We start from the raw sequence: 26,375 nt of genomic DNA on the forward strand, positions 1-26,375 counted from the left end.
AATATTGATGAAAAGAATGAAGGAACTGAAAGCAGTGAAAACTGAAGAATGAATCCAAAATGAAGACTGCAGAGGTGTTGGATGTGACAGTGGAGTTTTATAAAGAGTTGTACAAAAGAAGAGGAGTGGATAGAAGAAAAATGAAGGCATTCCTTGAGGGGATAAGGGAAGGAACAGGAGATAGAAAGAAACAGAAATTGGAGGAGCAGTTAAATATGAGAGAGGTGGAGTACTGCTCAAAAGCTTTCAAGAGAGGGAAGGTGCCAAGAAGAGATGGACTTCTGGTGGAATTCTATGAAAAATTTTGGCAGTGGCTGGGGACAGATATACAGGCAGTCCTCAACTTACAATGTTTCAAGTTACAACATTTTGCACTTACAACATTTATAAATTAACACCCTGTTTCAATTTTCTGACATCAGTTTCAACTTTACAATGCTTGATCGGATGCGATGCTACGCCAGCGAACAAATTTGCTGCGTCACCTGTCTCCCTGGAGAATATATGTCCAAACTTTTTTGGACACTTTCTTTAAGAAAGCAGACAAGACTCCAGAAAAACCTGCAGCCAAGACTCCTGAGAAGGCTCCAGCCAAGAGCCCTTCAAAAAGTCCAGCAGAGTCACTTCGATACAATTGCTATTTACAATATAATACATTAATATAGCTATATTACTCATCTATAATTGATTGAGTACAAACTTCTGGGTTATTTTTGGTGAAAATAGAGTATCGAGCCTTGGTTCAGGAACCAGTCCCCCATTTATAACATTGTTTCCTATGGGAAAATTGTTCTGAGTTACAACTTTTTGACTGAAGGCGTGCTTTTCAAGAACAAGTTGTGTCGTAAGTCCGAGGACTGCCTGTAATAGAGACATACATGGAAATAATGGAGGGTGGGGAGATAGGGGAGGAGGTGCAGAAGGTGTGGTAATTTTTATATTAAAGAAAGCAAAAGAAGATGCTCTAGGGAATTGGAGGCCAATAAACCTTTTAAACATAGACTACTAATTGATGGCAGAAGTATTGGTCAAAAGGATTCATAGATTCATAGATGTTAGGGTCAGAAGGGACCTCAATAGATCATCAAGTCCGACCCCCTGCATAAGCAGGAAAGAGTGCTGGGTCTAGATGACCCCAGCTAGATACTCGTCTAACCTCCTCTTGAAGACCCCCAGGGTAGGGGAGAGCACCACCTAGGGTAGGGGAGAGCACCACCCAGGGTAGGGGAGAGCACCACAGGATGTATGACTGTTTAGCAGATATGATTCAAGAAGAACAAACATATGCCGTTCCTGAGAGAAGGATATCCAAGACCCTATGGTCATATTGGATGTGGAAGAGAGGAAAAGAAATATGATAATAATGAGTCTAAACCTGGAAAAAGCTTATGATAGGGTTCAACATAATTTCATGTTTGAAGTATTGCGGAAGATGAGGTTTCTGGCAAAGATGATCAGATGGGTCAGAGTGCTATACGGTGAAGCAGGAAGTTGAGTATCATTCTCCATTCCCCATACATTCCCCCTACAAAGCATTCCCCATGCAAACAGGGGTAAATCAGGGATGCCTGCTGCCTCCCTATCTTTTTCTGTGTGTGATGGAGCAAACTTTGTGCAAACTATTTGTGATGCTAAGCTGGCAAGTGGTGTGAAGATACCAGGAAGAGAAGTTAAATGTACATTATATGTGGATGATGTGAACATAGTGGTTCAGGACACCAAATCAGTTGAGAAGGTATTGAAGCATACTGAGGACTATGGTGAAGTGTCAGGGGCAAAATTAAATAAGATGAAAAGTATGGTGATGGGTGTGGGGAATTGGGAGAATTTACAGAAGTTTGGGCTATGGATGGTAGAGGGTGTAATCAAGATCTTGGGAATCTTAGTGGATGCCGAAGGGAAGGGAACAAAGGTATGGGAGAAGTTGGGATAAGATCTTGGGTGAGACAGATTTTGGGATTGTGGAGTGGTAGAATATTATCTTTCAAGGGTAAAGTGGCTGCAATGAAAATGGTACTCTTGCTGGTCATCCTTTACATGGGAGTGATGTATCCACCATCATGGCAACAGATAAGGTGGGTACAGAGGCAGATATATGTTTTTAGGGAGGGAAGTAAAAGAGAAAGGGTAGCCATAACCCAGCTATACACAGCCAGGGAATTAGGAGGCTGGGGAATGCCAGATTTGGAAAGCTTTATGTTTATAAATCTTGCTTTATAAGTACATTCTGTAAAGAGACAACGGAGTGGGTGGGGAAGACTGCATGTTTCTGCCTTTGCAGGAGGAATGTTAAGAAGATGGGTCATATAAGGGGGAGATTGAAAAACTGTGGACTTGGCAGCCATTGGCCCACTATGCAAAGATGGAGAGCTTTGTAAGGGTAAATAAACTCGAGGGAGTGGGATTAGAGTGCTTGATGTACTGTAAGAAGGTGATTAATATGATAAGAAAGAAAGGTAAGGTAACAGTAGTTGGGGATCTGATGGAAAGACAGATGGTAAATGTGTGGAAAGAAGTAACAGATAATAGATTGAAAGGAGAACATGCATATCATATGAGTGATAATATGGAATATTCTTCCTCTGAGGGGAATTCACCAGAAATGGGATTTGGTAAGATTGGCAGCTTGCCCAAGAGAGGGGTGTAGGGCTGACGAATCTGTAGTGCATATATTTTGGGACTGCCCTTTTGTTCAAGGAGTACAGGAGAGGGACGCATCATTTTTTGAGGGCGATCAATATGAACTGTGACTTTGTAGACTCCAGATTCTGGCCTGGTTGCTTATTACATTGTGGCGCATGTGCGCATTTGTACATGGCGACAGGGCTTGAAGGTCCCAGAAGGTGTGAACCTTTGCCCTTGATGATACCATGACCCAGCTCCATACATTCATTTATCTTGAGCATGCATGGTGCCCCTTGGTTACGTAACCCTCCTGGCGGGAAAATGTAGCAACTGTTGTGCGAGGGGAAAGTGCTCCTGAGTGGTCCATTGGTGATGGACAGGTGATTTAGTGGATGGTTGGCTGGACTAATGATTGGTAGGAGTGAGGTACTAGAGGTGTTTAAAAAGGGATTGTGAAGAGAGAATTGGGGTGGTGCGCATGCTTCTTGGTGTGTGTGTTCACCTTCATGTGGGAGGGTGGATGGCGAACGCTGGTTAGGTACGTGCAGGTGCTTGAGAGAGGTGTTTGATTTGAAGTGGAAGGTGCATGTGTGTGAAGGGGAGTTGTGACAGAGTGAAAGGATTCCCATTGGCTTGGTAAGGAGAATTGCCTGAGTGAGCAGCTCCTTCCATCACTCAGAGATGGTAACGTATCACCCTCCCCAGGTTTTGAGGTGCCTAGAACTTGCTGAGGGAACGGATTAGAAAACCTTGTTAGTTATAGTGGAGATGGGAGGAGCAGACTCACTGTAACAGGTCGAAATGTACTTTACTGCTGCCCTGTGGTGACAGTGTGGTGTTTTGATTCACTTATGTAAATATTAGCTTGTTACCTGTTGTATGATTCTCATTTATATTGGTTAGGGTTGTTGTTATTTTGACTTATTCTGTTACAATATATGATGGAGTTTAACTTCATCCTTGTGTTGTGTGATCATTCAATTCAGTGTCTTCGAGTGGGGCTGGGTCATAGGACAATGCTCCAAGTTTGGGCCCTTAACTCCACCACATTTGATAAATAAGGCCAAGGGATTATGGAGATCTAATAACCCTCCAGACCTAAAGGGAGAGAGAGAGAGAAACCTTTTGGTCTTTCAACTTAACATATGAAACAGTGGTTTATGGGTTAATGGAGGAACTTCTAGCAACGCTTAGCATTCTGAAGCAGACCTCAGTGCGTATGTATAATTCCAACTCTTCAAAGAGATGAAACTCGACATTTGGTTTAGTAACTTCTATATCTGATCCAATACATTTAAACTAAGTTTGCAATAGAAATAAAATGAGAACATGCCAACTTACATGCAGTTAATTGAAGAACTGGATATCATTTAATTATAAACATTGCATTACAAAATTCAAAAGTCAGTATTAGTAGAAATAAAAGTGTTGTTCCCTTTGTTTAATGAACAGTTTCTTCAGAATACATCCTTTCCTTAGTAGTAGTTCCACAACCATCTGACTGAAGTTATAAAGTGACTTTGCTTGTAGTTGGGGTGAGACTTGATATTTGCAAAATTGTCATCTCCAGAAAGAGGATCCTTTATTGAAAACAACTCAGGAAATGAACATGGAGGGAATCTAGCAATGATCAACCTTTACATGAGACATTCTCAACCTTTTTTAGACTCAAGACACCCCTCAGAAAATGCCAGCTTTTACCTTTCACTCACTTTTGACTACACAAAAATAATAGAACAATTCTTCTGTTGCAAAGAACTCAAAGACCGCAACAGATGAGAATGTTTTTGACACAATGGATTCCTATTGGAAATCTCTGAGTTTATCCTGTAAATTGTGTAAGGGTTTGCACACATAACAGTGCTAATATTGTGTGACACCCTTAAATGGATCTCATGGGACCCTGGTTGAGAATCACTACTTTGTTGTGCCAATAGTGTAACATTAGGCATTTATTGCTGTTTTATTAGCACAATCTCCCGCTAGACATGTTTAAAACTCATAGTAAAATATTTATCTTAGGGTTCTAAGCTAAGACAGGTAGACAGCTTGCTGGGCACTTTTACACATGCTATGAATTCAAAGTAGGTTTACTGCACAGCAAAAATACTGTGTAGTAAGCCTACCCAGGAACATGTCTGCATGTGCTCCCTCTTGGGAGCAGATTTGAACAGGGGTTCTCCTGCCATACTCTGCACCACTTCACCAGCCAGGGGAGCTCCAGACCATCCTTGTGCTAGCCCAGGGGCTGGCAGGGAGCGTGGGGCCAGGAGAGTTCCACTGGCAGGGAGCAGTAACTGTCTCTTGGCCCAGAGACACATTGAGAGGGGTCCTGATGTGCACAGGGCTGGGAGACATCTGCTGCTCCAGAGCTCCCACCCCATGCACATGGGGACAAACCCTGAACCCCGTGGGGCTTCCCCATATAATCTGGGGCTGGCCAGGATCTGTTCAGCTTCTGGGGCAGGTCCCAATTGACTCCAAGCTGTGCAAGGAGATCCTTGTGCAGCCTGGAGCTGGCTGGGAACTGTCCCATTGTGGGGCAGATCCTAGCTAGCTCCAGTCTGCATGGAGAGTTCCCTGTGCAGCCCAGGGCTGGCTAGGAACTGTCCCATTTTTGGGACAGCCTCAGGCTGGGCAGGGACCTCTCTGCATATCCTGGAGCTGGCTGGGACCTGCCCCACAACAAGATAGTTCCTGGCCAGCTCCAGGCTGCAGAGGGAACTCTCGGCACAGCCCAGAGCTGGCTGATGCCTGCTCCAGAATGGGACAGTTCCTGGCCAGCTCCAGGCTGGGTGGGGAAGCAGGGAGCTCCTGAGTCCTGGTGCTGCTTGGCTCCAATATCTTATGGAGAGCTAGGAGCTGAGCAGCACATGGGGAGGATTGAGTGGGGGAGGGGGAAGAGTAGAGAGCTATGCCATCCCAGCACTGCTTGGCTCTCAGCTCTTGGGAGCTGAGTAGTGCCAGGACCTGGGGAGTTCCCCATCCTCTTTTCCCCCCCTAGTGTAGGGGCTGACTAGAAGCAAATTTTCTCCCAGCCAGCATCCACACTTGCACTACTGCGCAGTAAATATGTGTACATGTAGATGGTGACACTTTACTGTACAATAGATTAGTCTACTGTGTAATAAAGTATTTGATGGAGACACATCCACTGCGAGGACTGCGTGTTTGAATTTTCCAGTGATAATGCATTTGTTACTTAATGCTACTTAGTTGGTCTAATAAAAGAGATCACATCTCAAAGACCCTTGCCTGTCTTGTCCTTAGACCAACATGGCTACAACCAAAAAACTGGCTACGTGATCATGCATTTGTGCTGTATGGCTGAAGATTTAACCCCTTGCTAACAAACTGTCTCCCTCCCCCTTAAATATCAAGGACACATGGCCAAGATTATTAGAGGGGGAAAGAAGCCTGTTTATAACTTGAAACAGATTGTACTTATGAATATATTACACTCACATAATTTAATTGCTCTGATTTAACAACTGTAGTACAACTTGGCAGAAATGAAAAAAAATCTATAATTAACTTTAAAACAACTGATAAATCAGCAGCAACTGTTCTTGTGGACACATTGGGTGTGTCCAGATGAGTGTGCATGTGCCTCTTGCCCTGCCTCAAACCCAGGCCGCGTGTTCAGCACCAGGGCTCCAGTGATGGTGAGTAAGAGTTCGGGGGGGCTGGAGGAGGAGGGGGGGACCATGAAGGGGGACCTCCAGCCCCCCGATCCCTGCCCTGCCTGGCCCCTCCCCTCACCAGGGCCCCGAGGCCTCCAACCCCTGCCCAACCCCCCCCGCCAGCCTCCCAGATCCCCTGATCTGTGCCTAGCCCCTCCCCTCACTAGCCCCCCAGGCCCCCCAATCCCTGCCCAGCCAGGCTCTGTCACCCTCGGGGCCCCCGTGCCACCCAGCCGGGCCGGGCCCAGGGCAGCAGGATCCAGCCAGGCCCTGCCGCCCTGGGCCTGGCCCAGCTGGGTGGCAGAGGGGCCCCGAGGGTGGCAGGGCCTGGCTGGGCCTGGCACGTGGGGACCACATGCTGCACTGGGTCCTGCCACCAACGGCCCAGCCTGGCTAGGTGGCAGAGGGACCTCAGGGCTGCCAGGACCCAGCTGGGCCTGGCATGCGGTCCCCGCATGCCATGCCGGGTCCTGCCACCAAGGGCTCAGTTCAGCCAGGTGACAGAGGGGCCCCGAGGATGGCAGGTCCTGACACCAAGGGCCCGGCCCAGGAGCAGAGAGGCCCCAGGACCTGGCTGGGCCCAGCATGCGGTCCCCATGTGCCACGCCGGGTCCTACCAGCAAGGGCCTGGCCCAGCTGGGCAGTAGACAATCCCCAGGGCGGGCAGGACCCAGCTGGGCCCGGCGCGCAGTCCCCACATGCCGCGTCGGGTTCTGCCACCCTGGCTCAGAGTGCCCCACTCCTGTTGCTGCTGCTAAAGGTCAGTTTTGGGCCATGGGCAGGGGGGCTGGGGCCCTCCAGAGTGCCTGGGACCCTGGGCAGGTGGGCTGTGGCCCTCCAGGGAAAGCTGGGACCCTGGGCATGGGGGCTGTGGCCCTCCAGGATGCCTGGGACCCTGGGCAGGGAGGCTGGGGCCCTCCAGGGGGAGGTGGGACCCTGGGCCAGGGGACATTCCATGTGCTGGGGGGGGGGGGGCTGCACCCTGCCGGGGCCAGGGGACCCACCCCTCCTGAGCAGTCCCCCCACAAGGTCCCCTACACCCACAGTCCCCCAGCAATTGCCCCACACCTACCCACACACTAAACCACATCCCTCCACACACAACCACCCACCGCCTTCCCCCACACCCCTTCCCACCCCCTTCCTGCAAACTCCACATCCCATCACACACCCATCACGTGAGAAGAAATTCAAAAGTACACATCAACACATAGGTATTTAGAATTTATTTTATCATGATGACAGAGACACTGGTAGGCTTCCACATTGCTTTAACATTGTAAATATACCAATAAAGCATTGCCCAACTAATTGCTGTCTCTCTCTCTAGATGTGTGTGTGTGTGTGTGTGTGTGTTTTGCTCCACCACAAAGTGCATGTCTGAACACATGCGCTGAGGCAAAAAGCCCCGGCTTAAATTTGCACCACTTCTATTTGAGCTGCTGCAAGCAGATGTGCTTGCATGTGTGGACGTGCCCATTGGGTTCTTGCAAGAATTGCCTTTTTATTAAAGATAACAATCCTCTGCTGGCCTAAATTTCACAGTTGCTTACAGAATGCTAATTGATTAATATGGTATATATTATGCTTATAGTTACACTAGGCACTTGGTGCTAAGAAGGATACTTGAAATCCATTATGACTACTTGAGGGAGTGGTTAATTTAGCATAATTCTGGAAGCAGACCCATCTCTAGTATCATATCCTCACTGCATTTTTTCACATACTTCAAAGCCTTAGCCTGTTGTCTGAATTATTACCTCAAACCAAAAATAATTTCTAACTTTGTTTAGAGGTTTCCAGATTTAGATATGTCCAATTTGTGTGGCTCTAGGTGGAAGTGCTAGCTGAGATTTTATTTTGACATGTATATAGTACAAGAACCAGAGTTAATGTTAAGTGAGAAGTTCATACTGCTGGCACCTTTATATGATCTTCATTCTCAAGGGATTAAAGCAAAAAGATGATGCAAATTGAAGAATTAAAATGTTCCCCGGACAAGGCTACATACACAGCAAAGTTTTTCACAAATGTCATGAATAGCCTGTACACTGCACTGACATTTGATGTTTCTGTCTCCTTGGCTTACTTCTGCCATCTCTCTATATGCTGTATAATACACAAGTTGACTGCAGGCAGAAAAGTAAATCTTTTTCTTAAGAATAACATATATTTCTAGAAAACCTTGGTGTGCTCTACTGCTAAAAAATTTCAAGACTTGCCTGCTTGAAGTGTAGTACATAAATTCAGTATTTGCACTCCTAAAATAAAATGGCCTCCAAACACTCACAATTATCTCATTGATAAGCCATGATCTTCCTAATGACAGACTTTATTATACTCTTAGACCTGTGTCATGTTGTTTAGAGACAGATTGTGGGTTTCTTCAAGTTTTGACTGTCTCTAAATTCAGAATTCAGACTCACTATACAGATAGGTACAAGCCTGTATGTTAAAATCCATATAGAGCCCATTCCTGGAGTTTGAGAGGAGTTTCCATTTGGAATCCATTTATTGACAAATTCATGTCTAGTGAAAAAAATCTGCCGTTTCTTTGCCTGTTTTGCAAAGTGACTCAAAACCCCCAGCCTTACATTAGGTCTCCAAGTACTCATGGCCTGCACCAGCAGATGTTAAAGGCACCAGATTTGCAGGTGAAGAGGGATGATTTCACAAGAGCAAAGTTAAGGACCAAACAGGAAATGTTTGGGCAAGTAGATGTTTTGCAAAGTAGGTTTGAAGCAAAGTATTTAGGACAGGAGCAAAGATTACAGATTTAAATACGAAGAATTAAATACATCTTTATGTGGGCAAGGCAAATAGCTACAGATGCATCATTTTGGGCAAAAGGTTACCTATGTCAGTCTTGAGTTCTGGTGCAGGTCACATGCACAGCACCCCCTATGTGCTACTATGTAATATGAATTGAGTTTGATTTGGTGCTGCCCTGTGTGAGGGTGCTTGGTGCCAGTACAATACTGGCACCCCCCCCTTGCTGTGGTTCTGACTTTATTTGCCCTTTTCTAGCCATCAGGGACTCTACAAGTTCTCAAAGGTGATAGTTAATGGCTCTGAAAATACTTCAGCCAACCTTGAGTGCTATATAGTGCATCCTGCTAGCTGTGCTGATTTTTCAGAACTTAGTAATCTCTACTCTGTTGGTCCACTATTCTATGCTGGGTGTCTCCCTCCCCATCTTTGCTGCCAACTGCATGTGTCACCTGTTAGCTTTATCGGAGAAGACCGAAGTTTATAGACACCGATTTCATAGACATTAGGGCTGGAAGGGACCTCGGAAGATCATCGAGTCCAGCCCCCTGCCCAAAGGGCAGGAAGTCAGCCGGGTTCATAGGATCCCAGCAAGATGAGCATCCAGTTTGCTTTTGAAGGTGTTCAATGTGGGCGCTTGAACCACCTCCGGTGGCAGGCTGTTCCAGACCTTGGGGGCTCGGACAGTAAAGAAATTGTTCCTTATGTCCAGCCTGAAACGGTCTTGTAGTAGTTTATGACCATTCGACCTAGTCGTCATCCCTTGGGGCGCTCTGGTGAACAAACGTTCCCCCAGATACTGGTGGTCACCCCTGATAAACTTGTAGGTGGCCATCAGATCACCCCTGAGCCTGCGCTTTTCCAGGCTAAAGAGCCCCAGGGCTCTCAGCCTGTCATCGTAAGGTCTGCTTCCCTGACCTCTGATCATGCGCGTGGCTCTTCTCTGGACTCTCTCAAGCTTCTCCACATCCTTTTTGAATTGTGGAGCCCAAAACTGGACGCAGTACTCCAGCTGCGGCCTCACTAAGGCCGAGTACAAGGGGAGACTGACGTCCCGGGATTTGCTTGAGAAGCATCTATGGATGCAAGCCAGCGTTTTGGTCGCTTTACTAGCCACAGCATCGCACTGCAGGGTCATGTTCATCTTGTGGTCAATGATGATCCCCAAGTCTCTTTCTTGCATAGTGTTAGCCAACATAGCACTGCCGAGCCTATAAGGATGCTGTGGGTTTTTCTTCCCAAGGCGGAGAACCTTGCATTTATCGGCGTTGAACACCATCAGATTCTCGTCCGCCCACTTGCTGAGCCTGTCCAGGTCAGCCTGGATCATCTGCCTGTCTTCTGGTGTGGATGCTTTTCCCCAAAGTTTGGTGCCATCGGCGAACTTGACCAGTCCGCTTCTGACTCCAGTGTCCACATCATTAATGAAGATGTTGAACAGTATGGGTCCAAGGACAGAGCCTTGGGGGACACCACTGGTCACAGGACACCACGATGAGTGACTTCCATCAATTACTACCCTCTGGGTCCGACCCTGGAGCCAGTTTTCCAGCCAGTGGATCGTGGAGGACCCAAGGCGACAATTGGCCAGTTTCTCTAAGAGGTGATTATGGGAAACCAGGTCAAAGGCTTTTTTGAAGTCAAGATATATGACATCAATCTCTTCTCCCTTGTCCAGGTGATAGGTCACCTGGTCGTAGAAGGTGCTTTAAAAAAAGCATTAGATACTTTGGCCTTCCCTGCATCATCCATTAGCAGATTGCCCTTTACATTCAATAAACAACCTACCCTGTCTTTGGTCTGCTTCTGACATACTTGTAGAATCCCTTTTTATTGTCTTTTACATCCTTTACCAGTTGCATCTGATGTCTTGCCTTGATCTTCCTGATTTTTCTCCCTACATGCCCATGCAATACTCTTATGCTCTGCCCTAGTAATATGGCCAAATTTCCACTTTTTGAACCTCAAGTTCTTCCTTGTGCTTCTCACATTAGTATATAAAAACATTTAAGGTAACTGATTGCCCCAATTTCTCTCCAAGAACATTGCTCAGACTTCTCCCGTTGTCTTTTCTTACTAGGTTTTGATCAAGGTCTCCTGGCTCTTTACTTGTCTCTGGGCTTTTGTCTCATTCCCCGGTGAACCTATTCATAGTACTGGCAGAAAGTGGGGAGCTTGTAGGATATTGGTTTTATTCCTGCTTAGATTTATCTTTCAAAATATTTTTATATTATTTTCACATGAGGTGTACACATTCACAAAGGCAGAGCATAACTAATAGAGAAAAAAGACCCGGGATTTCAAAAGTAATTGGGCATTAAACCTCAATAAATTTCAGTAGGAATTACCTGCTTAACTCCCACTGACCCAGCCTACCAAGATAAGTCATACAAAATTTCTCTAAAGGAGAATTATTTGAGGAATAGGTTTTTTTTTTTCTATGCAATGCTCAGGTTGGTTTGACTTTTAGGTCAAATGTTTTGTATCACGATTTATGGCATCCGTGTCTTTCAGTAAGATTCCCTTCAACTCATATAAGGCAAAAACACTGGTTTGACAGATTCCTGGAAAAAAAATTCCAATTTTGCCATGAAAAACAGCCCAGTCCAGTTCTTGTGGGAATTTTCTAATGTTCCAAAGAGGCAGTCTGAGGCAGAAATGCTTTCCATTGAGGTTGTTTATTATTATTTACCCTGCCACCCTTCATACCTCCTAAATCCCCTACAAGAAAGAATACAATAAATCAAACTTATTTTTGGGAGCTTCTTCTGTCTCCCTCAGTCACCCCCATTTGACACTGTCAAAAATCACTTCTCTAAATGAATAATGCAATCTTTTCTGTTTTGGAACCACACGCCCCCACCCCCTTCACACCAACCCACTGTTTACAGAGAAAGCCACCTCTGAATTTACCAGATCCCCCCACTTCTGTGCTACCTTAAAAGCTTGCAGGATCAGGGCTGAGATGTTTTTTGCAAACTGTGGTGAGATGGGAATGGGAGCAGGGAGGGCTGCAGGAGCAGAGTGGAGTGTTGTGCTGGCAGGGCTATCGTGTGAAAGGCTGGATGCAGGCTACTTTCCAAAATATTTGAGATTAACTGAGATTATCTTAACTGTCATATGTATAAGCAAGAGAAAGCTGCAAGTAAGGAGATGTAGCAATGGAGTGGGGTGAAGGAAGCCTGTTTACCAGTGAGGTGACCAACCTAATCTACATCTTTTCAAGATGTAGATCTACTTATCTCCCATATAGCTCTCTCATCTGCCTTTAAGCTTCCTTTCAAAGCATTCTTTGTGAATAGAGCTGCTTCCTTATTAAACAAAATCTTTTCATTTTTTTTCCAGGTCATGCTTTGCAGTTGCAAATGTAAGAATTATCCAAGGACTCTCACAGCTTTCTTTAGGAAGCAATCGCATAAAAAGAAGTCACTGAAGAAAAGATTCTGGACAAGAAGTGCTGAGATACTGACACGCAGGCACACCACTGTTTTCAATCTTAAAAGTACAGGATGCTGCGAATACTGAAATGTGAAATGAAAGTAGTTACAAGCAACAAAATTATACATTTCAATGTGCTGATACATACTTGATTTGTTTTTGACCCCATCTTCCTTGTTGTAAATCATATTCCTAAACCAGCTCTGGTCAGCCACGAACACAAATGCTGCTGATGAAAATTGTTCAGAAGCATATCCCACCATAACCTCCTCCCTCATCTCTTGCACCAGTTTTTATATTTTTTCTTCTCTCTTGTGTTCTTGTCACTGACTCTTTTTATATCCTCTTTATGCAGTCTCCTTTACCTATATTTTCCCATTACTGAAATGAGATGTTCTGATTTCATGAATCTTTGTTAGTATTAATGAAATACCACATGCAACAGAAATGCTACTTAATCTAAACCTCTAGATTGGAGGATTTCACTTTCTGATTACAAATTCAAATTACAGTACACTACTGCCAATATGCTTTTGCGCCTTGATATAAGACGAAATCCGATAATGCCGCTTTACTGTTGCCTTGGTCTTTTAAAAACATTTAGCAGCATGTTGAACAGCACTAAGTTTTACATGGAAGTTGTGTTTGTTATATGAAATATTAGTAATTCCAAATCTCACCTCTTTCCTGCACATAACAATTCAAAACCTTCATTGATTTTTTCAAAAGGCAATGTGTGGGTTATTAATACATCTGGATTAAATTTCTTCTCCATGTAACCAGAAACCAGTTTAGGGATAGAATCCTTTGTCTTCCAGCCTAGATAAAATAAAAGCCACACACAATTAATCAAATAAATCACTCTGAATAAGTAATGCTTAAGTACAGTGAAGATTCAACGCATTGAGCCTGGTATAGCTCATTGGGCAGGCTAGCTGTACAAAGGCATTTAATACTTCCATTAGGACTTGGACATGCACTGAGGAGTTATCTGCATGCATAGGTCCAGTCACTAGAGCTACATAACTTGTATGCTTGTCACCATGCCTGTTTGGGGTACCTGTCATATACCGTCTGGCACCATGACTTCTTTGTTATATAGTAGCACAATGAAATCTGTTCCTTCACAAAGTTTCATAGTATAAATCATACACTATCAGACCAGTAAGTACAGGCCAAGTCTTCAAAGGTGAACAGTGATTTAGAGTCCATCATGAAAATCTAACGTGAAAAAAACTAAGGGTCCTTTTATTTTTCAGGTGTTTACCCTGAAAAAACATAATACTAGCTTTTCAAATGTATGTACAAATCCAAGTTCAAACATAAAATATATTTACAACTATTTGATTTTTACACTCTACTTTGGCAGTGATACAAGGATCATTGCCTTTTCCATTCCATAGTGATGGAATACGGTACGGCCGGATGACAAGAGGGCGGGGAGGTAGTGCATGGCCAGATGACTAGTGGTGGGTAGGGGGGTGGTAAGCAGCCGGACAATGAGCAGGGGGTGGCGAGTGGCTGGAGAAGGAATGGGGGAGGGTGGTGAGTGGCAGGAGTGTGGCAGCGCGGTGCCTATGTAACCCGCAGAAGGGCGCTGTTGCTCTTGCCCCACCCTGGCCTTGCTCCTGTGAGGCAGCGGCGCAGGGTGGTGGTGCTCTGTCCCTGCCTGACCCTGCATACCCACTGGGACCTTTCAAAGTACCCCTGGGGGTATGCGTACCCCCAGTTGACAACCCCTGGAATACAGCAATGAGATAGCAAGATTGAAAATGCCAGGTTTTGGTTAATGGGGATTGTTACTTGTGAAAGGTGTAAGCGTCATTCACTTTTCATTATTTCTATACCTCCAAGAATGCTCCCCTTCCAGGTACGTCCAGTTAACAGCAACATAGGATCAAACGGTATGTGAGATCCTAAAGCAGGTACCCCAATCACCACACAGGTACCAGAACCCATGTGGCAAGATGCCAATGCAGCCGTCTGATCAAAAAAGCACATAAGAAAAATCACAAAGAGGAGAAGAAAAGTGTAGGAAATAAAACCTCCTCTCTATACTATTTGGTATGGGTGAAATCCAAGATTTTATATATCCGTTTTAAAAATACATTCAATCCAGTTATGCATTCCTTATTATTTATACAACAAGAAAACAGGCTTCTTTGAATAAGCCGTGGAAGATTTAGTCTTTGTTTTGAGAGCTGTTGTTGGAAACTAGCATGTCTGTTGCTCTAAAAACAAATGGATTCCTTGGGTGCGTCCAGAGGCGCGTGGATGTTTGGTTCCCCAGAGATACCAGGGATGCACTTTGGTGCATGGCCAGTTGCCCTGGGTGCTGGGTGGCATAGGGGAGGCTGAGGCCAGCACTGTACTAGCCCCAGCAGCCTTACCTGGGGTCCTGGGGGCCTCCCGGAGCTGCAGCCATAGTGATTCTGCCAGGCAGAGCCTGGCTGGCAGCTGTAGTGGGGGTCCAAGCAGCCTAGCTCCACTTTTTAGCAGTGCATGTGGCTCGAGCATGCGTTGCTTGGGGTTTTTTCCACAGTTTTTTTGACCCATTGCCTTTTCCATTCCATAATGATGGAATACGGCACAGCTGGATGACAAGTGGGAGGTCAGGGGGTGGTGAGCAGCCGGACAATGAGTGGGGGGTGGCGTGTGGATATTCAGGGCTCAGAAAAAACCATGAGAAAAAAAACGGAGCAGTGCATGCTCAGGCAGCATGTTCTTGCAGTGCAGAGAACTCTGGATTGTGCAGTACATGGTGCTGCAAACGTGTTTGCAGTGCCACATACTGCATGACCGCACTGGTCTGGACATGCCCCTAATATTTTGTAGAATACATGCATAGCAAGTCCAGCCACCAGACAGAACACTACATTAAGGTTTAAATTAATATCAGGCTACTGATGAGCAGAGGGAATGTGTACTAACAATTTACGTACCATAGTATTTACATCCCCAACAACTTCAAAGGAATAGTCCACACCACCACCAGTCATCTCAGTCAGCACCTCCTGAATGGGTTGCCTGAAATCCCGTGGGTTGATGCATTCGGTTGCTCCCACCTCTTTCGCCTTGGTAAATTTATCCTTGTTGATGTCAATCCCAATGATTCGGGAAGCTCCGGCTGTTTTACAGCCAATGACAACAGAGAGCCCAACTCCTCCCAAACCAAAGATGGCACAGGTAGAACCAGGTTTAACCTGCATAAACACAGATAACAGGACTTTGTTAGAATCCAATTATAAAATATAACTCTGTGAAATGGAGGAAAAGGTTTGAGCTCCACACAATTTGTTAATGTCCTAAGGAAATATTTGTGCCTTTTGTCCTTGCAACACAAATGCACACACCTTAGCAGTATTGATGGCAGCCCCATAACCTGTGGAAAATCCACAGGCAAACAGACAGACTTTATCCAAAGGAGCAGCTGCATCAATTCTTGCAATTGTGGAATCGGGCATAACTGTGTACTCTGAAAAGGTGCTGATCCACAGGAAATGGTGAATCTGTTTCCCTTTGCAGGTGAACCTGCTAGTCTTGTCAGGCATCAGGTTCTGTGGTTCACAAAGACTGTAGAGATACATCCATACTTGTTAGTAAAATAAGCCATGTCTGATACAGTCATCATTGCTGACTGAGAGATTCAGGTAATAGATAAATTAAAACAAACTTACTGTGTTTTCAAGCAACAGTTGGCATCTGGATTCAGACAGGAGCTGCATTCCCCACATTGAGGCAGGCAAAGAGGAATGACCTTATCTCCTAATAAAATAGCAAACTAACATCCATCTTGGGTCAAATCTCACTCAACAACTCTACACTACGTATCTGCTGTCGACTACAGCACCTCGGTTGGGTTTTCCAATACCAGCACCACATGCAGAGCCATCTACTCAGCTGGAGATTTACAGTATTAAAAATGATGCTTAGCAATTATATTCTAACTTATACAAGACATTATATAGTGACTAAGTTCTAAAAACAGTCTTATTTTCAAGTATGAACTGTAGCTATTTTATAAAACATTCTGCATAGTAAACTTGTTTTTAAAAAGTTAATTGTTGATACAGTTCCAAAATTTAACTGAAAAAGAAATCACATTTTTTAAGTTAAAGAAAAGGGTGATTTTGCATCTCAAACCCCAAATGTTAGCACCCTGCAGGTATTCTTAGATTCCCCGTTTTTGGAAAAGAAACACATTTTGCTAATAATAGCTAATACATATTAAAGAAAGTCAGTGGTCCCCTCTGCTCAAAGAATATTTTGATCAAATTAGTGAGGCATGGTAAAAGCAACCATCTTGAGTAATATATGTGAGAAGTCTAGCTAGAGAACATGAAAAGGCATGCTGTCTCCCTAAAAAACCCTTAAGTAATGAGATAGTTTCTCTCTTTCTCCTCACTGTATGCAGACATACTGCTAATAATTTAAATTGGTCTCTAGGGGCATTTGTACGCATGCTTATTCATAGATTCATAGATGTTAGGGTTGGAAGGGACCTCAATAGATCATCGAGTCCGACCCCCTGCATAAGCAGGAAAGAGTGCTGGGTCTAGATGACCCCAGCTAGATACTCATCTAACCTCCTCTTGAAGACCCCCAGGGTAGGGGAGAGCACCACCTCCCTTGGGAGCCCATTCCAGACCTTGGCCACTCGAACTGTGAAGAAGTTCTTCCTAATGTCCAATCTAAATCTGCTCTCTGCTAGCTTGTGGCCATTGTTTCTTGTAACCCCCGGGAGCGCCTTGGTGAATAAATACTCAGCAATTCCCTTCTGTGACCCCGTGATGAACTTATAGGCAGCCACAAGGTCGCCTCTCAACCTTCTCTTGTGGAGGCTGAAAAGGTCCAGTTTCTCTAGTCTCTCCTCATAGGGCTTGGTCTGTAGGCCCTTAACCATACGAGTGGCCCTTCTCTGAACCCTCTCCAGGTTATCCGCATCCTTCTTGAAGTGTGGCGCCCAGAATTGCACGCAGTACTCCAACTGCGGTCTGACCAGCGCCCTATAGAGGGGAAGTATCACCTCCTTGGACCTATTCGTCATGCATCTGCTGATGCACGATAAAGTGCCATTGGCTTTTTTGATGGCTTCGTCACACTGCCGACTCATGTTCATCTTGGAGTCCGCTAGGACTCCAAGATCCCTTTCCACTTCCGTGCCACCCAGCAGGTCATTTCCTAGGCTGTAGGTGTGCTGGACATTCTTCCTCCCTAGGTGCAGCACTTTGCATTTCTCCTTGTTGAACTGCATTCTGTTGTTTTCTGCCCACTTGTCCAACCTGTCCAGATCTGCTTGCAGCTGTTCCCTGCCCTCCGGCGTGTCCACTTCTCCCCATAGCTTTGTGTCATCTGCAAACTTGGACAGAGTACATTTCACTCCCTTGTCCAAGTCACTGATGAAGACATTAAAGAGTATCGGTCCAAGGACCAAGCCCTGTGGGACCCCACTGCCCAAACCCTTCCAGGTCGAAACTGACCCATCTACCACGATTCTCTGGGTGCGACCCTCCAGCCAATTTGCCACCCACCGGACTGTGCAGTCATCCAAGTCACAGCCTCTTAACTTGTTCACCAGTATGGGGTGGGATACCATATCGAAGGCCTTCCTGAAGTCTAAGTATACGACATCCACCTTGCAGCTTGCAGCTTGTGCTGCACCGCATGCATTTGTAAAAATGATGAAATGCACGTTAGCGCTGAGAAAATGATGGTGGCACACTTTTGAACTAAAACACATTGAAGGTGGTTGGGGGCACAGGTGTTTTATTCCTTGATCTTTCCTGTTACGGGTCACAGACTGAGGAGGGAGAGACGAATTGAGGCAGTGAACAGAAGACTGCCGTGCTGGTGCCATTGTGAAGGCTTTGGCTTCTATGATCACAGTCCGCACTTCAGAGAGAGAGGCAGCGGTCTGTTGGGAAGGGACAGCCTCCACTTCACTCCACTGGGGAAGAAGCTCTTCTCAGCCAGAATGACAGACCTGCTTAACCGGGCTTTAAACTAATCTCGCAGGGGGATGGGCGGACAACCACCAGAGCAAGCTCACCAAGCACCAACCGCAATATAGCAGGTTAAGATGCTCAAGGGAACTCACTCCTACCCCAGCCCAGGAACAGAGCTTCTCCATGAGTAAAAGGAGGCCGACAGCCTCCAATGGCATACTTACTTGCCTGTACACTAATGCTAGGAGTTTGGCTATACTGTGTACAGGACAGATCATGCTGAAAAAAGGGGCGGTGGTGTAGCTCTCTATGTGAAGGAGAGCTACACATCCTTACAAGCTGAGATTGGCACCCAAGGAGGACGACTGGCGATCTTTTGGGTTAGAATATGAGGGGAATGTGGTGAAGGGGATACAATGATAGGAGTCTACTACAGACCTCCAAATCAGGATCAAGAGCTTGACGAAGAATTCGCCAGGGAGCTGGCTGAGGCTGCACGCTCTCGGTGCGTGGTTGTCATGGGAGACTTCAACTACCTAGACATCACATGGGAAGAGCACTCGGCCAAATCCGAGTGGTCACAGAGCTTCCTTACATGTGTGGATGAGCTCTACCTGACTCAAGAATTTTATGGGCTGACAAGAGATAAGGCACTGCTGGACTTGGTACTGGCCAAAGGGGATGAACTAATCAGCGACCTAAGAATCGAAGGGAAGCTGGGTGACAGACAGTAACCACGAGCTGATCACTTTCACTATCCATCGCAAAGCTGGCAAGTCAGCCAGCAATGCAGTAGTCCCTGACTTTAGGAAAACTGACTTTCATAAGCTCAGGAGGCTTGCTCTTGAGGCCCTGAGAGGCCATGACTTCACAGGGAGGGAAGTTCATGATGAGTGGTTGTGCCTTAAGAAAGTGACCTTAGAAGCACAAGGGGAGTCCATCCCAACCCATAGGAAAGCTGGTAACAACCCCCTTGGCTCAACAGGGTACTCATGGACCTCCTGTGTGTAAAACGAGAGGCTTATAAAGGAAGGAAGATAGGAAACACCACTAAGGAGGAGTATTCAGCATTGGTCCACACTTGCAGGAAGCGAACTAGGAAAGCCAAGGCTGCACCTGAACTCCATCTGGCTGACAATAAAAAGTCCTTCTTCAGAAGTGTGGGGAATTGAAAGAAAAACAAGGGCAACATTGGACCCCTGCTAAACCAGTTGGGGCAGCTGACCACTGACACCCAGGAGAAAACCAGCCTGCTTAATGATTACTTTGCATTGTAAATGCAAAGAGACTACTCTGCCTAACATGATGCAGGGTGACCAGGGTAAGGATGAATATATGCCCACCATTGGCATGGATCTTGTAAGGGAGCATCTTGAGAGGCTGGACCTCCACAAATCAGCTGGTCCACATAGATTGCACCCAAGAGTACCAAAGGAACTGGCAGACATCATAGCGTGGCCACTGGCAAGGATATTCAACAATTCGTGGCACTCAGGTGAAGTACCTGAAGATTGCAAGAGGGCCAACATGGTGCCTATATTCAAGAAAGGGAAGAAAGAAGATCTGGGAAACTACAGGCCAACCAGTTTGACCTCAATCCCTGGGAAGATCTTGGAAAACATTATCAAAAAAACCATCCTTGACAGGCTAACAGAAAGCAACATTCAGAGGGATAGCCAGCACAGGTTTGCTGTGGGTAGGTCTTGTCTGACCAATCTCATTTCCTTCTATGACCAGGTGATATATCACCTGGACAAAAGGGAAGAGGTTGATGTCATATATTTGGACTTTAAAAAAGGCTATGACCTGGTGTCCCATGATGTCCTCATGGAAAAATTGGCCAACTGCAGCCTTGACTACTCCACAGTCCGATGACTGGGGAACTGGCTCCGAGGCTGGACCCAGAGACTGGTAGTTGACAGAACTGAATCAACATGGCACATGGTGACTAGTGATATCCCCCAAGGCTCCGTTCTTGGACCTGTACCATTTAATGTCTTCATAAACGATCTGGACACTGGTGTCAGCAGTGGACTGGCTAGGTTAGCTGATGACACCAAATTTGGGGAAGAGTGTCCACACTTGAGGATAGACTGGTGATCCAGACCGACCTCGATAGGATTGCAAGGTGAGTGGATGAAAACCTGATGGCATTCAATACGGAGAAATGCAAGGTGTTACACACTGGGGTGAAAAAACCCCTGCATCACACTTATAGGCTCAGCAATTCTACACTCACTAGCACCAGACCAAAAGAGACTTGGGGGTCATGACTGACCACAAGATGAACATGAGCCACCAATGCAATACCACAGCTGGCAAAGCAAACAAAACTCAACTGATGCATCTAAGCAAGACCCAGGATGTCATCCTCCCACTCTACTCAGATTTGGTGAGGCCGCAGCTGGAGTACTGCATCCAATTCCTGGCTCCACAAGTCAGAAGGGATGTGGAGAAGCTTGAAGGAGTCCAGAGGAGAGCCATACACATGACCAGAGGTCAAGAGAACAGGACTTATGAAGAGAGGCTGTGAGCTATGGGACTCTTCAGCCTGGAGAAGCACAGGCTCAAAGGGTGACTTGGTGGCTGCCTACAGGTACCTATGGGGGTGTGCATCAGGATCTGGGGGAGTGCCTGTTCACCAGGGATGACAAGGTCCAATGGTCACAAACTCCTGCAAAACCGTTTTAGGCTAGACATAAGGAAAAACTTCTTTACTGCCTGAGCCCCGAAGACCTGGAATAGACTTCCCCCAGAGGTGGTGCAGCACCTGCTCTGGACACTTTTAAGAAACATTTGGACACTTATCTTGCTGGGATCCTTTGACCCTAGCTGACTTCCTGCCCCTTGGGCAGGGGGCTGGAAATCTATGAAATCTATGAAATTCAAAAGCGCACCACTGCCCTCTTCTGTGCACTGACATGCATTGTGCCATTTATACAAATGAATGCAACGCAGCGTTGGGCGTGTCAGCTCGCATGCTCCCCAGACTCAATTAATTGAGTCTGCTTTAATACACTGGATTTCTGCATTGGAGCAGACAAAGGTACGTGTATAAATGCCCTAGGTTATTTTACAACTATATATAGGCCACACAGCAATGGCCTGCCACAGCTCTCATAGACTTCAGCGGTGAACAATCAAATACTAAATCTATGATGCCCATGACAGACTGAACATTCTGGGACCCTAAACCACTAAACCATTATGAATGGTGAATCCTGTTTCTCCATACCTGGTTTCACACAAGTCACTCCTTCTCCAATGCTCTCCACAATCCCAGCTCCTTCATGGCCAGGAATAACTGGGTAATCTATGTTGGGAAAAGAACCTTTCAGAACATGATTGTCTGTCCCGCAGATTCCTGTAGCCACTATCTGTATGGAAACAGAAAGAAGAGATCAGCCCTGGGGTATGTACACAGGCTTCCATTTATCCGTGCTCATCAGAGTAGTTTTTTGTTTTGCTATTTGATTCTAGGTCTCAGTTTTGTTATCCAGTTTAAAAATTGGTCTGTGGCAATAGTATAATTAGCAGTGTGTGAGGGTGACACCAGCTCTCAGCACTGATATGAGGGGGATGACAGAATGACAGCTCCAGGTAGCCCACAGTGCCATGGCTGCTGCTGCTCGCAGCACGCTGCACCAGCCTGTTTGGGGAGTGGTGTGGCAGCAGCAGCCACTGTGTGAGAGATAAGCATCTGGCACCCCTCCCAGCACTCCAGTGCCTGGCATCCCCTCTCTCCTGCTCCCATCTCCCCTCCTCTCCCACCCACAGCACCAAAATTTCTAGTTCTACCTCTAGTCCATGGACCAAGACCTGTCTCTATCTGCCCATATGTAATAGCTTCCATCAATTTAATTCGCCTTATATTCAGAGTTTAAGAGGACCACAAGCTCACTTTTAGGATACCTCCAGTTTTTAGTGTTCCAGGAATCAAGCATCCCAAGGGTGAATACATAAAGTAATGCCACTAACAACTACCAGGAATCAAAAAAGAAAAAAAAAGCTATACAGTTCATTGCTAGGTAACATAATTCCATAATCTAATGGCAAAGTTGCTTTCAAATCAATCTTAGCATCAGACAAAGTAGGTTGTTGCTTTGAAAGCTCATGTATCCATGAACTATTTAGTCTCTAAGGTTCCACCCTGCATTCTGCCTCTCAAGTCAGGTAGAATAAAGAATAGTGCAGAGAGCCATAGGGGACCTTTCAGGGAAGAGAGTCTTACCTTAACACGAACTTCATGAGCCCTTGGTGGGGCGACCTCTACCTCCTCAATTGAGAGGGGTTTGCCCACTTCCCAGGCAACAGCTGCCCTGCATTTTATAACCTGTGAAAAAAGTTTCAGTTAGAGTTGTACAGGAATTTTTGCCTTTAATATTCAATTTCCATTTTTACCAGTCTCTAGTAAATAGAGGGAAAATCTTCATCTTCACCTTTATCCCTTGACATTGGTGAAAAGAGCCAGAGTGGTAGAAATTGGGCTTGAAAGTCCCACAAATGATGGGAAGAGTATTCTTCTAGAACAGGTACCATTAAGTCAGCCACAAGGCTGCCTTATGAAGGCCTCTTCTAAAGCCATGCTGTAGTGAGAGGTGGTAGGGTAGGTGGAAGGCAGAACTGCTGCACTGCCATGCAAAGGGCACCAAAGGAGGCTGCCATGGTTTAGACAGGCCCCAAAGTCTGTGTAATTTGGTCCAGGGCAGACCAAGATCATAATGGTGATTTAGAATTTAGAGCTACCTTAGCTCTCAACTTCCTTTAGGATGAGGATCTAAGGAGATGCAGTGATTACAATTTCCTCTCCCATGAGAAACCTCCAAGGGTGAAAGTTTGGCTTATTTCTAACTGGAGCTGAAGGGTGGAGCATGGGCCAGGATGGTCTTCTGGTTAAGGCACTGGACTTAATAAATATGAGGTTAGATTACTGGGTTGAAAGCACCCAAAAGAGAGAGCCAACAAAAGTTCCCTGCACAGCCTTGAGCAAGCCACCTTGTCTGCCTGTGCCTCTGTGCCCTTCATGTGCCAAATAGGGAAGACTTTCTCCTCTAGCTCTAGGGCGGTGATTCTCAACCAGGGTGTTGTGGCATCTCGGGATGACTTGAAGATCCTTTCAAGGCCACACAACGTTAGCACTGTTAGGTGTACAAATATAATTCACAAGACAAACCCAAAGATTTCCAATAAGAATCCACAGGGTGAAAAACATTCTGCTCTATTGTGGGCTTCGAGTTCTCTGCAACAGCTCTACTGTACTTTTCTGTAGTCAATAACCAAGTGAAAATTAAGAGATGGCATTTTCCATCTTTTCTTTGAACCACTGCTCTGAACTGCAGTGCTGTAATGGAGATAGCGTGGTTAGTACACAGAACAGTTACCTTGATCGAAGAAGTCATGTGTTTACACTACCCGGGGCACATAGTTATATTGTTATGTGTGAATGATAAAGGGTCAAATATACATCCTGCATCAATTCTAAGCTCTTACTGCTTTGTACAGAGTGAAAACAAGCTCCTGACATTTCCGCAGACAACCAGCCACCTCCGCACAGAAGGGGGAGCATGCTACAACAGTACACTGCTCTCTCTCAGACCGTGTCTCTGCAATAAGATTTCTATCACTGACCTGAAGCGAGGCTCAAAAAACAAAAACTGCAGATACTATTTTATTAACAATGCAGTGAATATACTCTCTGCGTAGCAGCAGAGATGGCCAAATGTTAACCTTCAGGAGCAGGGGAATGTGTGGGATGCTGGAGCAAAACACTGCTTCTCCTCAAAGGAGCTTTTGGAGAACAGGGAGGATTATAATGCGAGGGTCAGAGATCGCCAATGCTGAAAAAAAAATTTATAAAATGGTTTCCAGGAAGTTATAACAGAAGGATTTCTAAATGGTGGGGCTAGAAGTCAGTTAATGTGCAAGTGCAGCCAGGCAAGGCTGACTGACTCTGTTTCTTGTTTCGGTTCATTTCCCTAAAGAAAAAAAATCTAGGTTACTTTTCTGTTTTACCTTACTCCCCTGTCTGCCCACTGACATGTATGCCTCTGAGCCATAGCCCACTGGTGGGTGTTTCTGGTCACAGCCTGTGGCAAAGATATTGGGATGGGGGGGCATGATATCTTTTATTGAACCAACTGAATAGTTGGGAGGGATTTTAGTCCAGAGAACATTGTGCTTGATGGACTGACTAAAATCTTAAATCTTAAAAATCTTAAATCTTAAAAATTTTTCCCTGCTCTTGCGGCCGGTCCAATAAATGATATCACTCCTTGAAAGATCGTTGCCTCTCATACGTTTCCTGGAACGTCATGACTACAACATCATTCCAGCCCTCCCCAAACCTCTAAAATGTTTATAATCAAACCTTCGGAGAGTTTGAGCACCTCGGAAACGCTCTCCATACAAAAGGACTTTAAGGTATCTTGCCTTCACCCAGCTGTTCCTTGCAGTCTGAAGAAGAGGAGGCTAGCAGTTAAACAAGCATTTACTGGAGCTGCCTATTTGCATTTCTTTTGTGACCCAAGGGATTTCATTTGAGGAAAAACCATAAGAAGCCTGCCCAGATAGGAAATCTTTGAACAAGCTGAGAAAACAAAAGAGCTGCCCTGGGGCCAGAAGTGCAAGGACTCCTGCACCCCCGCTTTCCAAATGAGCCTGGAGTTGGTTCCTTATTCCCGTTTCCTTTTTCAAATTTGATCTTTATACAACCAAAGGTTGTTAGTAATGAATTAGACATGTTACAGAGTTAGAATCTCATAAAACACACACAGTTACTAATAACAATATAAAACAGTATCATGTATCAAGCACACAGATTAGGCTGGGATTATGGGGCAAAATCCTTCTAGGGTGCCCACAAACCGCACATCTCCACGGCCGGGGGGCACTTCTGAAAAAGCATAAGTAGGGCGCTGCCTGAGCCCAAGCTCAGTTTTCATGTGCCAGGCTGCCAACTGACAGCCCCCCAGATTAGTTTTGAAAAAGAAAGCAGGAACCAATAAGCAGCCAACTTCAGCCTTGGCTATCTCGAGGGCCCCTCCGCAGACGAGCTTGCACGCTCACGTCCTGCACAAGTGACTGCCTGAAATGCAAGGAGTGAGCCTTACTTTTCCAGATGTGTCCATACTCCCAGGGAATGCAAACACGGCCCTGATTATCGCAAGCGGACTCGGAGCCACCTTCTCTTGCTACAGACCTTCCGCTAGAGCAAAACCCAGGCGTGCAATGGCAGCTGGGAGATGTAGTCCATCCCTCTCTGGAGCAGGGAAACAGGCAGCAATCAATCAAGCTGGGAAACTGATCCCAGAGACGGAGGGCACCAGTGTGACCCCTGGAGTGCCCAGAGGGTCTGAGGTTGTCATATAATTTTTTGTTTCCTCCTTCTTTCCCCAAAAATTTCAGTCATGGGGGTTTTTGGGGGGTTTTTTGCCCCCATTTTTTTTTGGTTTGTGCAGGAGTGAGCCAGTGAGTTGCAGTGACCAGGTTTCTTTAGGTTCAACCGGTTTAAGAAAAATAAACAAGAAAAGAAAAGAAAGAAAAGCAGGATTTGACTTCAGACCAGTTGGCAAAATAACATGCCTTCGGAAGCAGGCGTGTTCACAGAGGTACGGAAGGGTCTTTTTCTTTTAATGAGGACTAGGGTTCCCAGAATCTAGGCTAAGGTACGGAAACACCCACTGCCTCCTGGTGTTGTTGTGGGGTTTTCAGATCAGCTGTCAAGCAAGCCCTTGGTCAGTCTTTTCACCTGATATGGTTTTCTCTGCTACCCTCTTTAGAGGTGCTTGGACATTTGCCAGGAGGATGTAACTGCTTTATGTCACGCACCAGTGGTGGGCTGGTGTGAAACGCACTAATAATGACCACGTGTTGCAAGGCAGAAGTCCACCTGTTGCCAGATGCCTCCATTCATGGG

At 45.7% G+C, this 26,375-nt stretch overlaps 1 protein-coding gene across 1 annotated transcript; it reads right to left on the reverse strand.

Annotated features, from left to right (window-relative positions):
- Positions 1 to 11,736: 11,736 nt before the first annotated feature.
- LOC102566719 (alcohol dehydrogenase 1) lies at positions 11,737 to 25,677 on the reverse strand. The gene is made up of 9 exons (XM_006264494.4): positions 25,570 to 25,677; positions 22,692 to 22,793; positions 21,696 to 21,837; positions 16,193 to 16,280; positions 15,869 to 16,088; positions 15,458 to 15,718; positions 14,363 to 14,498; positions 13,196 to 13,334; positions 11,737 to 12,598 (listed from the first exon to the last, which is right to left on the reverse strand). Exons 1-9 carry the CDS (start codon positions 25,585 to 25,587, stop codon positions 12,574 to 12,576), a joined length of 1,131 nt encoding a protein of 376 aa, XP_006264556.1. The 5' UTR covers positions 25,588 to 25,677; the 3' UTR covers positions 11,737 to 12,573.
- Positions 25,678 to 26,375: the final 698 nt, after the last annotated feature.

Source organism: Alligator mississippiensis, chromosome 2 (assembly GCF_030867095.1).
Source record: "Alligator mississippiensis isolate rAllMis1 chromosome 2, rAllMis1, whole genome shotgun sequence".
NCBI classification, from domain to species: domain Eukaryota; kingdom Metazoa; phylum Chordata; order Crocodylia; family Alligatoridae; genus Alligator; species Alligator mississippiensis.

Coding starts and splice junctions, on each gene's coding strand:
- LOC102566719 (XM_006264494.4), bottom strand. Junction 16,281..21,695: donor AGTGACTTGTGTGAAACCAG/GTATGGAGAAAC, acceptor CTATTTTATTAG/GAGATAAGGTCATTCCTCTT. Junction 15,719..15,868: donor CTGCCATCAATACTGCTAAG/GTGTGTGCATTT, acceptor GTGTTTATGCAG/GTTAAACCTGGTTCTACCTG.